At 40.8% G+C, this 16,953-nt stretch overlaps 2 protein-coding genes across 2 annotated transcripts in view; both read right to left on the reverse strand.

Moving 5' to 3' along the window:
* Positions 1–2,956, reverse strand: part of LOC134745986 (uncharacterized) — a 49,372-nt gene extending 46,416 nt beyond the window's left edge. The window contains exons 1-3 of the mRNA XM_063680151.1: positions 2,813–2,956; positions 1,402–1,528; positions 228–457 (exon numbers count right to left, since the gene is read on the reverse strand). Of these exons, the coding sequence (XP_063536221.1) occupies positions 228–457; positions 1,402–1,528; positions 2,813–2,941 (486 nt within the window). The 5' untranslated portion in view covers positions 2,942–2,956. The remainder of the gene's footprint in view (positions 1–227; positions 458–1,401; positions 1,529–2,812) is intronic.
* A 159-nt stretch (positions 2,957–3,115) lies between these two features.
* Positions 3,116–16,752, reverse strand: LOC134745978 (uncharacterized). Its single transcript, XM_063680135.1, has 14 exons — positions 16,569–16,752; positions 15,197–15,323; positions 14,059–14,165; positions 13,180–13,315; positions 12,173–12,274; positions 11,686–11,794; positions 10,255–10,378; positions 9,641–9,757; positions 7,955–8,074; positions 6,897–6,992; positions 6,415–6,475; positions 5,342–5,423; positions 4,723–4,824; positions 3,116–3,407 (listed from the first exon to the last, which is right to left on the reverse strand). Exons 1-14 carry the CDS (start codon positions 16,644–16,646, stop codon positions 3,131–3,133), a joined length of 1,638 nt encoding a protein of 545 aa, XP_063536205.1. The 5' UTR covers positions 16,647–16,752; the 3' UTR covers positions 3,116–3,130.
* Between the last annotated feature and the right edge of the window lie 201 nt (positions 16,753–16,953).

The raw sequence follows: 16,953 nt of genomic DNA on the forward strand, positions 1-16,953 counted from the left end.
TCGTAGTTTAAAGTAACCGTTTAACTTTTTGAATGCTAATGACGCATATATCGGCACCGCAGGTCCAACGCCAAAAACTGATTAATATGTCCCAGACCACAGAGCAACATAGACCTACGTGCATGAGTATAAAGTTCAATTTCAGTTTTGACACTTCAGTGACGTGGCGTTGGAGTGACAGCTTTTGTGTTAGACACGGCGTCGAAAAGGTTAAAGAAGACACTTACCTTTAGCTCTCTTCTTTCATCCGATTTCCCATCAGTCCTTGAAGTACCTTCACTAGATGTCTTCACCACGTCTTTCTTCGCACATTGCACTTTGATAACCGACGGTAAAGTATCGTCTGATACGTGGACAGCGTCTAGAGCTAGTTTTAGATCGTTCTCTAGAATCTCTTTCTTTCGTTTTGGGCTTAATTTTGGCGATCTGGGTGAGGATTCTTTGCTCTTGCGGATGCCTGGGAATATAAATGTTTCTGTTATTATTTATGTTATATTCGACATATTAGAAAGACAATGATAATAACACACTAATACTTTAGTAAACAAATCAGTATCTTAGAACCTATGTGCGAAATATTATTTGATATTTATTATTTGATTTTTAAACCCTTCCGCGGCCAGAAATGGGTAGAAAAACTCACTTGACAAGTTGTTTTCAATTATAAATTTTCTTACCTGAATAAGCTATAGTCCGACAAGAAATTGTAGAAAATTATCGAGGGCGCCACTTCCTACGTAACTGTCACATTTATGACGTCAAATGCTTAAACATGGCAAAATCTTGTATGGATTTTTTTTAGTTCCATTTTATTTCTACTATTTTAGGTCGCACTATACATGCATGCCAAGTTTCATGCTTGCTCCCGGTTGAGACTGCACTTTGAGCTAAGAACTAGAGATGCAAGTGCAACGGATAGTTGTTTGGCCGGATACCGGATGTTCGGCCTGACCATCGGTCGAATATTCGGTATCCGGCCGCCGAATATTCGGCCGAAGGAACTATCCCTACATTTCAGTTTTTCAGGTGCGCATTGTGCACATTTTGACCTACCGTGACCTAGTGAACGTTCGCGCGGACTCATTTCTAGGTTCGAAATGAGTGCGCGTGCAAGTGAGTGGAACGTTTAATTTGTTTTAAAATAATAAAAGAGTACGATTATGACCGTGACTGTTTCTTAAATCCAATTTGTTTACTCCGAAATCAAGCAAAGTTACTATCCGGTATCCGGCCGGATAGTAGGTCACTATCCGGTATCCGGCCAAATATAAAAATAAGGGCCAGATACCGGATAGTGAATATCCAGTGCATCTCTACTAAGAACCCGGATTTTTCTCAATTTTAGACCAGTGTCCTATATCTCAAATTTTCAGAAGTACGGTAGAACTATATTAGAATGACCTCGTGGTGATTTCGAGACGCGCGATGACCTCGGGCGGCGCGGGGAGTGCGGGGAGCGCGGGGAGACGCAGGGCGGGGGCGCGGCGCTGCGGACCGAGTTGGCCGCCGACGCGTGGGGAGTAGTCATCTGGCAAAACATGATACATTTTATGCCTCATCTGATTGGTGGTGTCATGCTTAAAAATTAGCGGAAATACAACCAAGAATATTTAATACTGTTAAATGTACGGCTTGGCGCGTGAAGTGCGGCTAACTACACTTTATAGGCCTGTTTATAATATTTTAAGACATCAATCAATCGGGTTCAAATCCTGGTAAGGGCATTTATTTGTGTGTTTTTCGTTCCTGAGTTATGGATGTTTTCTATGTACATAAGTATTTATATTTGTATAATATACAGGGTGGCTAAAAAATAAGTGCATTCCCGTCGCCAGGGAGGTTTTGGGATTATACTAAGCAACTTTTACAATGGGACCAACCACGAAATCGCGAAAAAGTTTTTTACTCTCCCATAGAAAATGGACCAGCCAAAATGTATGAAACAGCCAAAATGTATGAAACAGCCAAATTTTTTTGCGAGATTTCGTGCTTGGTCCCATAGTAAAAGTTGCTCAGTATAATCCCAAAACCTCCCTGGCAACGGGAATGTACTTATTTTTTTGCCACCATGTTGTACCGCTCACAAATATCTGAACACGCCTCTATTGTCAAGGCATTAGGAGTGCGTGTTCAGATATTTTTGAGCACGTTGGCCGCTCCAATATATCTGATGGCGACTGTCCCAAATGTGTACGGAGTGGTACGGGTAAGTAGGCACTTGGTGTTTGGTTACATACAAGGGCCTGACACTCTTTGATAGAGAAAGATAGTCTTATTGCGATTCCTATAAGAGGAAAGAGAAAATAGTGCCATGCTTTGTCCTCATCACCGACCGGGTTTTTTTTCATGGTCGGGTTATGGCAGCATAGGTAGGAGGCGATGGCGAAATACCGAAAATTATAAGAGTGAAAGAGAAAAAGGATTATGCTGCCATACATTAACCTGTCAATACATGAATACGTCTTTCTCTTACCCCTGGTCTATGGATGGTATAGAAAGGATCGCAATCTCTTATGGCAGAATTGTTGTAAAAGTGACCGCGTTAAGCTTTAAATAATAGTTCCTAATCTCTCCGGTGGCGCTAGTTAGGCTCTGGGACATGAGTATAACATGAACCATATAAGGCAACAAATAACCCGACCAAATTACGTAGGTTGTTTTTGGTAGTATTTCGGTGTATGGTGGCGCCGCCTAATTACTGTTTTTTGATGGACACTTTTCATACATAGAGATTTGGCTCCTTTATACAGTCTCCATGCCCTGGTCGCTCGGTTTCATGTCTATAACTAGTACTATGTCTATGGTTACATACGATGTCGACGGTCTCGACGAGCGTGGTGATGTTGTCGTGCTCCTGGTTCGTGCGCGCGGCGCAGCGCTGCCGGCCGCCCGGCGCGCGCATCAGCGGTCTCCGGGACCTGAACAGGTCGCTCGGTTTCATGTCTATAACTAGTACTATGTCTATGGTTACATACGATGTCGACGGTCTCGACGAGCGTGGTGATGTTGTCGTGCTCCTGGTTCGTGCGCGCGGCGCAGCGCTGCCGGCCGCCCGGCGCGCGCATCAGCGGTCTCCGGGACCTGAACAGGTCGCTCGGTTTCATGTCTATAACTAGTACTATGTCTATGGTTACATACGATGTCGACGGTCTCGACGAGCGTGGTGATGTTGTCGTGCTCCTGGTTCGTGCGCGCGGCGCAGCGCTGCCGGCCGCCCGGCGCGCGCATCAGCGGTCTCCGGGACCTGAACAGGTCGCTCGGTTTCATGTCTATAACTAGTACTATGTCTATGGTTACATACGATGTCGACGGTCTCGACGAGCGTGGTGATGTTGTCGTGCTCCTGGTTCGTGCGCGCGGCGCAGCGCTGCCGGCCGCCCGGCGCGCGCATCAGCGGTCTCCGGGACCTGAACACATCCATGCGAATGTGAGACAATCCATACTAATATTATAAATGCGAAAGCCTGTCTGTCTGTCTGTGTGTTACCTCTTCTCGCTTAAACCGCTGAACCGTTGAAATTTGGTATACAGATAGTTTGAGTCCCGAGGAAGGACATAGGATACTTTTTATCCCAGAACTCACCCCTCAAGGGGGTGAAAAGGGGGGTGGAAATTTGTATGGGGAATCAATAACCACTGAACCGATTTAGATGAAACTTGGTATGGGGATAGTTTGAGCTGTGGGAAAGGATATAGAATAACTTTTATCCCCGAAATCATCCCTTAAGGGTATAAAAAATGGGGTGGAAATGTATAGTGTGGACCAATTTGGGGGTGAAAAAAGGATGGTTTAAAAAGGAGATTTGTTTAAGAATTAAGGTACCCAAATTACTGATTCCACGCAGACGAAGTCGCGGGCAAAAGCTAGTCATAACATATGTCAGATAAGTTAACAAGTTTGTGTGTGTACTTTTTAATTTAATTTAATCGTATGGCATATGATAATAATTGTGAAATAGAATATTGTAAGTGTTGTTAGTAGTTAAAGATCTACACATAGACCAGTCAGCCACTTTATGGCTTCGTCGCTCAGGGTGATCAGGTCTTCGGGAGGACAGCGAGATAACGCGTTATAGGACAGTCATGAATGATGTGCTGGATGGTTTCTGCTTCCGCACCGCAACACATTAATTGTGTGTGTACTAACATTATTTGTAAGATTAAAATGTGTCACTATCAAAATTGATCCTTTGTTGGTCTTAAATAAATTTAATTTAATTTTAATTTATAACATTCACTGCTGTGCTCCTTAACCCTTTGACTAATTTATATACAGGGTGAAAAAAATTAATGGGCCCTGGAGGGAAAAGTGCCTTAAAACCTTAAGTTAGCTTATTTTACTTAAAGGAAACATTCTTTTATTTTTTTAAATAAACAAAACTGCATTCAAAGCTTTTAGAAGTTGAACGCAAATTTATCTTGCGGTCCGACGCTACAGTGCAAAACCATCTTTGCGGCTCTCATAAAAAAAACCGGACAAGTGCGAGTCAGACTCGCCCACCGAGGGTTCCGTACTTTTTAGTATTTGTTGTTATAGCGGCAACAGAAATACATCATCTGTGAAAATTTCAACTGTCTAGCTATCGGTATCTCAACAGACAGACAGACAGACGGAAAGACGGACAGCGGAGTCTTAGCAATAGGGTCCCGTTTTTACCCTTTGGGTACGGAACCCTAAAAAGGTTGAGCATGGCTGTTCTAAATCTATAGAAATACATGTACCGTGTTTTCTTATTGGCTGCTGCGTCTGCGTTTTCCAATGGATTAGGGTTTTTCGCGTTGGCGTTCGGCGATACTCCCATGCGAGCTTTAGACGTGCCGCCGCTATCAAACAAAGTTAACTTATACATTATATCACATAATCATTTTACGTCAAGAAAACTATCCACAAGATTTTATTTTTATACCATGGACAAATAAAACAGACATTGTCTGTCTTCTTGCTTTATTCGACCATGTTTATACGTAGCCTTAAAAATTTTAAACTTATCTTAGCCTTAAGTCATAATTTAGACAATTGTTTAAATATGATGGAGATGAGATTTCTTTTAAAGGTACCACTTTGTTATTCGTTTAAAAATTCAATCAAATTTCGTCCTTATGTTAAGCGTCAATTAAGGCTAGGCATTATTTTCAGGCAAATAAGGCCCATAGATACATACCTTACAATAATAAAAATCTTAAAAGCTAAATAAAAATCATTTTGGCGACACAGTTTTCTGTGGCGTGTTCCAGTATAGGATTCGGCAGATTCCCACGGAAACGCTGAAATACCACATTTGCCTTTTGCTTGAAAAACAACACATGTTTATTGTGGGTTATTGAAGAGTACAAATTTCACCTTGATCGTCCGATGGAAGCCTTGGAACAACGCGGGAGCCTATCCAGAGAGTACATCGATAGCTTGGCGTCAGCGCCCGTTTCTGTCAAATACACATATTGTTATAGGGAGCGTGCGTGAAATGTAGGGGGCAGCCATCTAGAATAACGCTTAAAGAGAATTGAAGTGAAAGAGACAGGCAACAGAGTTAAAAACGTGACCACTTATGGCGTTCGCTAGCGTGGGCGGGTGCCAAAGTAGGTACAAGTTTTTGGCAAATATTTAATTTTTGGTACAAGCTTTTATCGCTGACTGTACTTTTCATTAAACACGCAACTTGTACTCATCGAGACAATTCTAAAAACCCCAAACACAATTAGGTTGCGTTGTTATATCACAGAGTTCCTATGGCCACCTCCTGTCTCCTTCATCAGATCAGCTCGATGGTACCATAATATTGCATTGTCACTCGACTCACATATGTATGCAAATTTCCAGCTTCATTGGAAGTGGGTCAAATTTAATTTGACGCGTATACAAACATAGACGGGTACGGGTACTGACTGTACTGAGTGCCGGCGAGTCGACCGCTACAGAACCAGTATACAATGATGCGTAACAAAAGCGCGTTACCGAATAGCGCACTTACCCTTGTTTTTTGAGCGTTGGATTAGCTTGCGCTTAGGTGCCAATCAGAATCATACGCCAATGACCGAACCTTTTTTTCTGCAGGTAATAGCACGTGCGGTTTTACTTACAATAGACAAAGAGTTAGCTGTAAGGGTCAGCTTGAAAACTTAACGACCATAATAACAAACTTAGAATAAATTCTTACGTCAATTCATATGTCAGATGTAAAGCATTATTAATAGTAGAAGAGGTCTTAGAAAAAAATATCCCTTGAATTTTACAGCTTGAATTGATGTAGCAGTCTCGAATATCAGTTCAGTTATTATTATCACAAAACATTTGGTATTGCACTGTATATCGCCATCTAGTTCGGGTATGAAACATGGGGGCACGACTTTTGACACCTCTTCTCAATCAATAATTCTTTGAAAATGTAGGGTAAACATGTAATATTTAATGCTTACTTGCTTTGCCTTGTTTATTGAACTTCGAAGACTGATGAGACTTTCCCGAACGAGACAGCGACTGAAATCAAGTAGATAGATGAATCGATTGGGAGCTACAGATACAGATACCACACACGTTTATGTTATCATACGTTTACGCACACTTTTACACTAGTGCGAAAAAGTAGCACCATATGTACTGTAATAGTTATTTACGATACAAGTGCGGAAAAGAGGAAATTCGAAACGAGTGGCGATAAATTAAAACACGACCACAGGGAGTCTTTTAAATCGACACGAGTTGCGAATTACCTATTCGCACGTGTATCGTACAACGTTTTACAGTACATATGGCCCTTTAACCTTTCGACATATGCACGAAAAGTGCTCTTTTACGCACTAGTGCGAGAAAGTAGCACCATATGTACTGTAAAGAATACTTACTTACTTATAAGCGGTGGGCTACAGTAATGGTAATTTGATAAATTTTCAATACTCACGGCAATAGTGTCGGTGTCATCCCCCAGGTAATTGTTAAGTTTCACTAGGTATAGGCCCAGAGCATTGTCCAAGCTCTCGCAAGTTTGCAGCAGCTCCTGGAAATAATGACGTGTATAGCTAATAATTCAAGTGCCCGTCTGGTGGCTATGGGGATGCAGGTAGGTGGGAGCAGCACATGAGCCTGGAGCTCAACATTTACATACAACAAGGGCCTGACACTCTGATAGAGAAAGATAGTCTTATTGCGATTCCTATAAGAGGAAAGAGAAAATAGTGCCATGCTTTTTCCTTATCACCGACCGGGTTTTTTTTCATGGTCGGGTTATGGCAGCATAGGTAGGAGGCGGTGGCGAAATACCGAAATTTATAAGAGTGAAAGAGAAAAAGGATTATGCTGCCATACATTAACCTGTCAATACATGAATATGTCTTTCTCTTACCCCTGGTCGCTCGGTTTCATGTTTATAACTACTATACTATGTCTATGACATTCAATGTCTCTCTGCCCTAGGCCTCCGGCGACATAAACTTGCCCCCTCCCCCCCTAGTTCACGCCCTAGGCTTTGCCCCTTATTTCTAGAGGTCTAAATTGGGCAGCCAAAACGACCTTAAAGTTTTAAATTTAGAATTTAATTTCGATTCTCTTTGACGAGCCGATATCGCGTCAGTGGCAGGGTAGCGTTCCAAAGCGCTATCACACTGGGTCAAAATCGAATCGAATTCAAAGTATGAGTTGGTCAGAAAACCGACATTGTTTGCATGACACAGTGTAGGCAGACGTGGCTCACTCCGCGATTTCGTCGCATCGCTACAAGTAGGTACATGCGGCCCGCACCAATTTTGGTGTCTAGCCATAGTATGTAGTTGCCGCGCACCGCTACGGAACGGACGCCTGCTCGCGCTTGCGCCACCTAGCGGTCATATCTGTCGTAATAGACGCGTTTTGTTAGAGAGTGAACCTTCTGTACCTAGTTACTACGACGCCGCGAACGATCGACGATGAAATCGCTCGAAGCGTTTTTCGGTAGCCTTCGACTTAGGGAACGAAATTTGTTACCTCATTATGGACCTCGACGGGGCAGACCGAGTCCGCTTCTCGCACCAATTGCATGAAGTTCTTTAGTGCGTACACGCATTCCCGCAGCGGCGTCTTCTGGGTAAACCATTTGTGGAACATCTAGAAACAATTTAGACATGATAAATAAATGACTAAAATTAAAAATACTTGGCAAATATAGAATATCATATCACCATCCGGTGAACCATTCATAAAACAAATTCTTTCAGAATACCGCAAGAACCTAGGGTAAATCGACAGATCCGTTTTGGAGATATGTTGTAGTTACATATCTCCAAATATCTAATTGGGAATATACCGTTAACGTATCACTCTCATTTTACATTTCACGTACTGTCTTGGGCTGCACGAGAAATTAGTTATTCGCTAGTGGTTTTCTCGCAGACGGACGGACATAATTAATTAATAATAGTAAATATGTGGATATAATTAATGTCGACATTATATCGACACGCACCAATATGTATGCACGATCTTATTGCCCATACATTAAGGTAGTGTGTAGGTACACATTATTTGCACCATTTTTGTGTCGACATTTAATACCTCGACTGTACGATACGCAGGTGTTATAGTATGAATTATCTCAGATGATTTTTTCGGGCTCAGGCCCTAATCTGTTAAACAAAAGGTATTGTTTCCTTTATGCAGTGGTTACACTGCTTACTGCTAATAGCCCCGACGTAAGTAACGGGAACAAGCCCGTTTAATAGTACATTTTACAACTAGTGTGAAAAGACATTTCACACGTGTTGTAAACGACGTTTTTTAATACAATTGCGAAAAAATAATAAATTAATATATCATTAGTAGAATCATACCACCAAACCAAACCAAAACCAAAAGTACCTATACAGCCCGCGATAGTTGAGCTGCCGCAGCCCGCGATACCTTCATACTCGTGCGCGCCCCGGCCGCGGCCGCCGCGGGCCCGGCGCGGGTTGCTCAACGACACCGAGGAGTAACGAGTGAGGCCCCAGTACCTGCTCAAGCTAAATTACATAAAAACTGCGTTTCGAAACTATAGTTTGGAACTAAAAATTCAATTTTAACTGCGTTTCGAAAGTATAGTTTGGAACTAAAAAGTAAAAAGCACTAGTTCGAGAAATTGAGCTTCTCACACGCTACGCAGCCACAAAAAGTACCACTTTTTGAGCAACTGTATTAAAAAAACAAATTTACCATTCTGCTTATATGGTTCAAATTCATAAAACAGCCCATTCGGAGATAACACGTTTTGTCATCTTCAAAGAAAAGCTCACTCTGATTGGTCTCTGAATGAGCTGTCACATAAATTTGAACCTTAATACTATCACGATAGTTGCTTTTTAAACGACATAATGCTTTGGCACGTGCTGAAGACCGCTCTTAAAAAAAAACCGGCCAAGTGCGAGTCGGACTCGCCCACCGAGGGTTCCGTACTTTTTAGTATTTGTTGTTATAGCGGCAACAGAAATATATCTGTGAAAATTTCAACTGTCTAGCTATCACGGTTCATGAGATACAGCCTGGTGACAGACAGACAGACGGACAGACGGACGGACAGAGGAGTCTTAGTAATAGGGTCCCGTTTTTACCCTTTGGGTACCGAATCCTAAAAAGGCATTTGTTTAACAGATTAGGGCCCGAGTCCGAAAAAATCATCTGTGAAAATTCATACTATACCTGAAGGGACTGCAACATGTTCTGCTGTAGCGACACGGCTCGGATGAGTTGCGAGCGTGTGTGCGTGTGTCGCGCGTACGGCGTTGCCGAGTTGTTGTGTCGCGTCACGTCGTGGATCTGAAAATTACATAGAACAGGGGTTTCAAGATTGTTGTGTCCAACTCCCATTAGTGCCAAAAAACTTTTAGTACATCATCGAGAACAAAAAAAATAGGGTTCTCTTTATTGACAATTTTTTTGTAATTTCTGTAATTACCATGGGACATTTTGGTGTTTATCCCTTCCCCAACGTCACTGACACGCCAAGGTCACGGGCGCAAGCGAGCTAATGTAAATCTTACTTGAGAGTGTGAATAAATGATATGATATGATATGAAGGTTACTTTGACAGCGTACGCCATAACACTTATGTGTTCATGGCGCTGTGGGCACGACTAGTTACGACGCCTTTCGGTGTTCTTGGCGTTCAGGTTAGAATTATATCAATTACGGATTCCATAACATGGTCGTCATATTTTTTAACTAAAAATATTATAAATCTATTCTTGTTGTACAATAAATATTTTAAAATCAAAGTTTTAATTAGTTTCTACATATAATGGCGGCAAACACACCTGTCGAGACATGGGATACAAGTATATGCGGCAGTAGCGAGCACAGAACTCGCTGCACTGTCTTTTCAGCTTCGGGAGTGTGTTCGGATCCAGTTGATGCATATTATGAGCTTCCAGTGTCGTGCTGTAAGGCGTTAGAAATTATGAGGAGAATCTAACGGCTAACTTCGTTTCTGTTCTAAACCAGAACGATTTATCGAATCGCATATGCGCCAATAGAATTTTAACTTTAGCATTCCGATTTAAGGTTCAAATAAGATTGCACTTTCAGGAAACGTGACTTCAAATTAATCATCAAAGCTGGATTAAATGGAATATATTTGGATTTTTTGGGAAAACGTTGATTTGGTGCGGCCTGGAAAAGGGTTAAGCGAGCGGCGTAACTACCTATCTGTAGTCTTATCACGAGTGTGCCGAGTCAATATAGATAGGCTACCCGTCATTTTCTATTTATATTAATTGGAAAGCTTTCATCGTGTCATAAATTTACACACTATAAATAAAACTATGAAGACGGATTATATCGCGTATATTGAATTTATAATATATCCCGACGTTTCGAACCCTTTACAGCGCTCGTGGTCCAACGGGTGACTGAGGAAAAACTACAAAGTGCAAAAACACCCACATACTAAAAATAATGAACCATCATAGACTATAAACTTTAAGGCTGGTTGTACATGAAAAATCGGTTCATAAGGCTAGTTATACAATACAATTATTTTCAAGTAAAGATATATATACGCGATAAAAACTAAGCCGGCTTCAACCCTACACCTCGGACTCACACACAAAAACATTACATATTATGAAAAAAAAAATGAAAAATATATTTATTTTGCACACACAAAGATGGGAATTTGCAGATGGAGTATACATGAGGTCCAGGTTGCGCGCATACAGCGGTACATTTATAACAGTATGAACAGTATTATATTTCATATATTTCGGCTGACCGCCATTTTTTACGCAATTTCATCGTTGGACACATCCATACTAATATTATAAATGCGAAAGTCTCTGTCTGTCTGTCTGTGTGTTCCCTCTTCACGCTTAAACCGCTGAATCGATTTAGATGAAATTTGGCATAGAGATAGGTTGAGTCCCTGAGAAGGACATAGGATAGTTTTTATCCCGAAAATCATCTCTTAAGAAAGTAAAAAGCGGGATGGAATTGAGATAATTAATGAAGTGTCTGCTAATTTGTGTGCATAATATGCTCAAATTGAATAATTGCTGACTTTCTCCAGGCGCTATTCTTACTCTATCTGGGGTTACTAAGTCCACGCAGACGAAGTCGCGGGCAAAAGCTAGTAGTGAATATTAAATTGTGTGATTAAGGATTAAACGCGCACGGCATGGCTATTTTTTGGATAATACCTACATCTCTATGTCAACGACATTCTAAAGTGAAAATGCTAATAAACTTACATAACAGATAACAGCTCCAGGTTAACCTTAGATTGTAGCTCCTTTACTTTAGCGCTGTATATGCTGGTTTCGATCATGTTGGTGACGTTATCAGGCGACTTCTCACGGTCTGACAAAATACAAAGTTATTTGTTGTTGCCATTTGAATATTAGCTGTAACCGTTTCGTATAAAGTTCAAATTTAATTGAATATAGTAAGACAGCGCTCAGATTCTGGCCAGTTGAATGAATAACAAAATTCGGGCCAATGAAAGAGCAAACGCGCTTAATGTGAAATGTTTACTCAAAGGAGGAGTCATACTATATGATTTAGAAATTGTTTCATATCGATATCGAAAACACTTAAGTCTTGAAAGCATTAATTATGGCACATTTTTGCCCCCGTCAAAATGGAGTATGTATATAAATGCTCAGTATAATCTCAAAACCTCCCTGGCAACGGGAATGCAATTATTTTTTAGCCACCCTGTATAAAGCAGTCGCTCACTCTTTTCGGAAGCCTTCGGTGACAGTTCAGGGCTGCTCGGTCTCTCTCGCACGGTACACGGGCTGTCCAATGTCTCGTTCAACTCTTCCCGCTCGCATGCCTCTGAAAGCGTGGACACAGTTACACAGATCAAAGATAGATATAACTCCGTAATAGATGGATACAGTCTAAGGAAAAAACGTGCCTCGAAAATCAAGAAAATTTGATTCTCGTTCAGAGGGCGCTACTAGTTTTGGCCTACAGTCGTATAGATGGCGTTGACGGTTTCGTTTGTTATTTAACAATTTTAACGCATATCAGTGAAAGAACATGGGTCAAAATCATAAAAATAATTAACGCAAATAAAAAAAATCATTTATCTATATTTAAATACATTCTATCGTATTTTTATAAATCTTTATTTTTAGTTTTAAAGTGTGTCGACAGATGGCAGTGAATTTACTGTGGTTACAAAATTTACTATGACAGTACCGCTATAGTATAAGTTACTCTATGCACAGATTAATAAATAGTAGTTAATACCTCTCGCGTCGCATGATGGTCCCTAAGACAGGCTATTCTTGGTTACTACAGATCGGGGCGTAAAGTTTAGATTACAGACCAACTCAACTACATGGAGCACATAAGACAATCACGGTCACCACACATAAGTGACCGCTTATTTCAATTGCGCCCACAATTACAATCAGTTCTCGTGTAAATTAAAAATATTTAGAATAATTTAGATTTGAGGATGTACCTAATGGGCTATTATAGTATAAAAAGGTGTAAAATACGACTCGGTTGTGCTGATCAAATCAAAGTATTTTACTAGTAAAATTGCACCTAATGTGTGGTGACTTCATAATCTTTGTGTATGCTTCATAATACAGTGCATGTGTAGTCTGTGGTTCAAATATACCGCTGCAGTAAACGTTTGCTTGTAGCCGAAATTACAGGCAGAGGAATACGAAATATTGTTCTATGATCTATGATTTGAGTCTACGCCGATATCCATTAAAACTTACCCGAGCCATCATCCTCAACCTCGTCCAAAATGGTGATCATATCGCACTGCTCGTCCTCCAACGCCTCGGCGAAGGTCACCATGGTTTCCCGCGGGTCCTGGAGGTCCTCTTTATATTCCTGTTCCTTCGGTTGCCCCTGGAAGGTCAAACTTCTGAGTTATGAATTGAAAGGATTTTGATATCAACATCTGTGGCGGTTGGCGCTGCATGGCATTATACGTTTTATTGTAACTAGGGGCCTAATAGAGATGAAAATCGTACATTGAAAAATACTAATCGAAAAGACAAAATGTCCGGTCATGTACCGGACACAGATGCTACGAAAAGTCACGTGACTATGTCCATGCATTATTTAAGTTTCAATTGGCGTTTTCTATCAACGATTGTCATCTGGTCCAACTTGGCTAGGCCCTCTGGATTGTCAAATGTTAGCGCTTGACAAACTGGTGGAATGAGAGCCAACTACTGCAGCTGGCAATTTTGTGGCAACAATGTTTTGCACTGTTTTACACGTTTTAGTACATTTCTTTGGCTATATTATCTATAATTCTACAAACTTGAGTTTCCTATTGATAATTTGGGTCACCTGCATAACGCCGTTAAAACAAAGTGTGCACCTATTTAACTTTTCGGTCTGAAATGCGCTGACGCCGCCCGGTCAGTGGAAATTGTACATAACTGCCATTGATAGCCCTTATCACGACGCATTAAGGTTCACAAATGGCTAACGGCCCGGCCACAAAATCGCGCGGCGGCGGCAGCGGCGAGCGGCGGCCATAGGTTGGAGCGAGACAAAGCGATCGGACCTTTCGTTCCCACCGAGCGATGTCGTGGCCGGGCCGTAAAGGTAAACTATGTTGAAATGGTAAAAATACGTACAACTGAAACTTCCTCAGCCATTTCTTTCTGCATCTTCGTGAGCTCTGTGTCCAGGACCTCCCTCACGCAGGCTTCAGGAAGCTTCTCCAAAAACTGGTATGGGTCTTCTGAAAATACAATGCAAAATTATGTCATTAACTGTAAGTGCATCCCACACTAGCGTCTCCCGAGCGTCGGTGTCTTGTCAACTCCATGGCTGCTGCTTGACGCAGCGTCACAGAATAACTAATAGTACTACCGTACAGAAAATTCACTCCTTCACAAAAGTCAGATTTAGGTATAAACTGCCATACACCGTCCCGGGCGGTGCGCCGGCCAAATATACCTAAACTGCGCAGTGACACCCCCCTGGCAGCGTTGGCGCAACTACACAGCGACGCTAATTTCCATAGTAGTCCAAGATCCCAGCGCCCCCAGACATTACTTATATTCTCATGAATAACATGTATGATATCGACGACCGGTCCGGCCTAGTGGGTCATTTGTCCGGTACCAGGTGTTAAAGGTAGGTAGAAATTATACTGTAACTTTCACCAGACGCTTTGAAGCTGTCAAAAATATTGTAACTACTTATTTTCTCACTCTTGATTTGTATATATGATACATTTAGGTACAACAACCCATTAATATGATTATAAGTATTAATAACAGAGCAAAACTCAATAATTTAAAAGTTCTTGTTACTAGGCCTATTTGAATAAAGAATATTTTGACTTTGACTTTGGTTGTGTTCTTTTGTGTTTATATGGTCACCTTTGATCTCCATCACCAGATCAGCTTGATGTTGAATATATATTATGAAAAGATTGTATAACAGTCACCAAGAAAGACTGATGATTATACAATATTTTCACTTATGAAAGCATAAGTATAATCATGACCAAGATAGGGATTCATCAATATTCAGAAAGTGGATCTAATTTAGTTTCCAAGATACAACCCACAAGGCTTCAAAAGCTTGTTATAATCAAATTATATGATTTGTAACGACATAGTTAGTTGTTTTATAAGGGGGCAAAGTTGTTGTTTAACTGCTCATGCTAATATTGATACCCGAGCAAGTGAGATTCAAAAATTTGAACCATGAGTGTAGCGAGTATAGATCAGTATAAATAAATGTAAACTATGAATTCCTTACCACTCTTAACAGATTCAACCACATCCCGTTCATTAATGAACTCATCCCAAATCTTCGCTTCTATGTTTCTAAGCCTTTCCCGGCGGGATATTTTCCATGCTCTGGATAACTCACCACCCTCTATGTACTGCAATATAATACAAATATTAGTTTAATAAGCTAAAACTGCAAGCACAGTCCTGCTTGCAACTTGCAAGCCTTCACGAGAGAGAATATTAGCCCTTAGATGCATGAAGTATCAATACTCATACCAGGGGTGCGAAACTCCTCACTTCGGGCAAACTCGGCTCCGTTCGGCTTAGCATTGCTCCGTGCAATTATTAGGGTTGCCACAACTCGACGTCCCTTTGCGTGCACGACTACAGATAAGATAATGGCTTGAATTTTGACAACCCTAAAGAGACGAAAGGGATAGTGCCATATATTAGAAAGGAACAGCATGATTCGACCCTGAACTGCTGTCAAACTTTGGTTTTGTAGAAAGTTTCCTTTCTGTACGGTAGTACTATTATTTATTCTGTGCTTATACTAAAACAACCAAATTCACATTAAATTGAAAATTGATATAACATAAATTTCAAGAGAAATTGGGTGGCACTTGTCTTCTTTCGGTATCAATATTGATACTTCATACATCTAGGGGTTGAATTACTATATCACTTTAGCAGATGACTTACTTCAACTCCTGTAGAACTGCAAGCAAGGCTAGACTTATATTGACCGGGATATAGACCGTGATTACCTTTTGTATTGTTTTTGAGTATTTGGGTATTTCGACGCAGTTACATGCGGGTGACTAAAGATAGCAGGTGGGTGTCAAAGTTGTGTAGAAGGTAATCACGGTCTATATCCCGGTCAATATAAGTCTAGTGAAACTAACCGTGAATCATTCAAAACTCTTGTTGCAAGCAAGACTGTTGGTACTAAGTTTGAAACTGGTACAGCCGGGCTAGCACATGATTGGCGCGAGAGTATCTCGCCGCGACATAGACTGCCCGTCCCCCTTTAATTCAGACAGTTAATAAAAGACGGGTAGTCTATCTCGCGGCGAGATACTGTCGCGTCAATCATGTGCTCGGCCTACAGATGATTCAACCAGCCAATAACTAAATCTGAACTAGACCTAGATTAACCAGTTTGATGCCCTGAGTGTTTCTGCACCATGGTGCCCTCTCTCCCGGATTATCCATCAGATTATTCAGATTCAATTGGTTCCTGAGATTTAGATTTTTGATTTTGATCAATAAACATGCTTAATTTATGTGAAAGAATATGTAGGACAAAAACAAGTACCTACCTGCTTAAGGATAATGATACGACAACCATTTACTGTTTTCTACAATAATGAAGAAGTAAAAGAAGACAAACTAACCTGCAAATCAATGACATCCACTTTATTTTCGGGCATGAAGGAAAAACCCCTCACGTACTCTGAGACCCCCTGAGCCATCTTTTCGAATTTTTTACAGGCTCAGTTTAGTATACTGTATACAAAGTGCTTTTCGAATGATATTTTCTTAAAACTTTTCACAAATTAGCAGTCGCCAAACAATAGTCAAAACAAAATTTGAAATCCAATCCGTCATTTGAGTCATTTCTGACGTTAGTATAGTCAGGCGGAAATTGCTTCAGGTACTTAAATCACTTAATTCTATAAACTACAATGTTTAAAATACCATTAAAAGACAAAAAAATATTTTGTAGCGCTAAATATTATTACTTAATTTCGTATTTTTTTGTTGTTGATTATTTTCAAA

Source organism: Cydia strobilella, chromosome 12, assembly GCF_947568885.1.
Source record: "Cydia strobilella chromosome 12, ilCydStro3.1, whole genome shotgun sequence".
Taxonomy (NCBI): Eukaryota; Metazoa; Arthropoda; class Insecta; order Lepidoptera; family Tortricidae; genus Cydia; species Cydia strobilella.

Coding starts and splice junctions, on each gene's coding strand:
- LOC134745978 (XM_063680135.1), bottom strand. CDS start 16,646: ATGGCTCAGGGGGTCTCAGAGTACGTGAGGGGTTTTTCCTTCATGCCC. Junction 10,379..11,685: donor CTGGAGCTGTTATCTGTTAT/GTAAGTTTATTA, acceptor AACGCCTTACAG/CACGACACTGGAAGCTCATA. Junction 6,476..6,896: donor ATGACACCGACACTATTGCC/GTGAGTATTGAA, acceptor ACTTGATTTCAG/TCGCTGTCTCGTTCGGGAAA.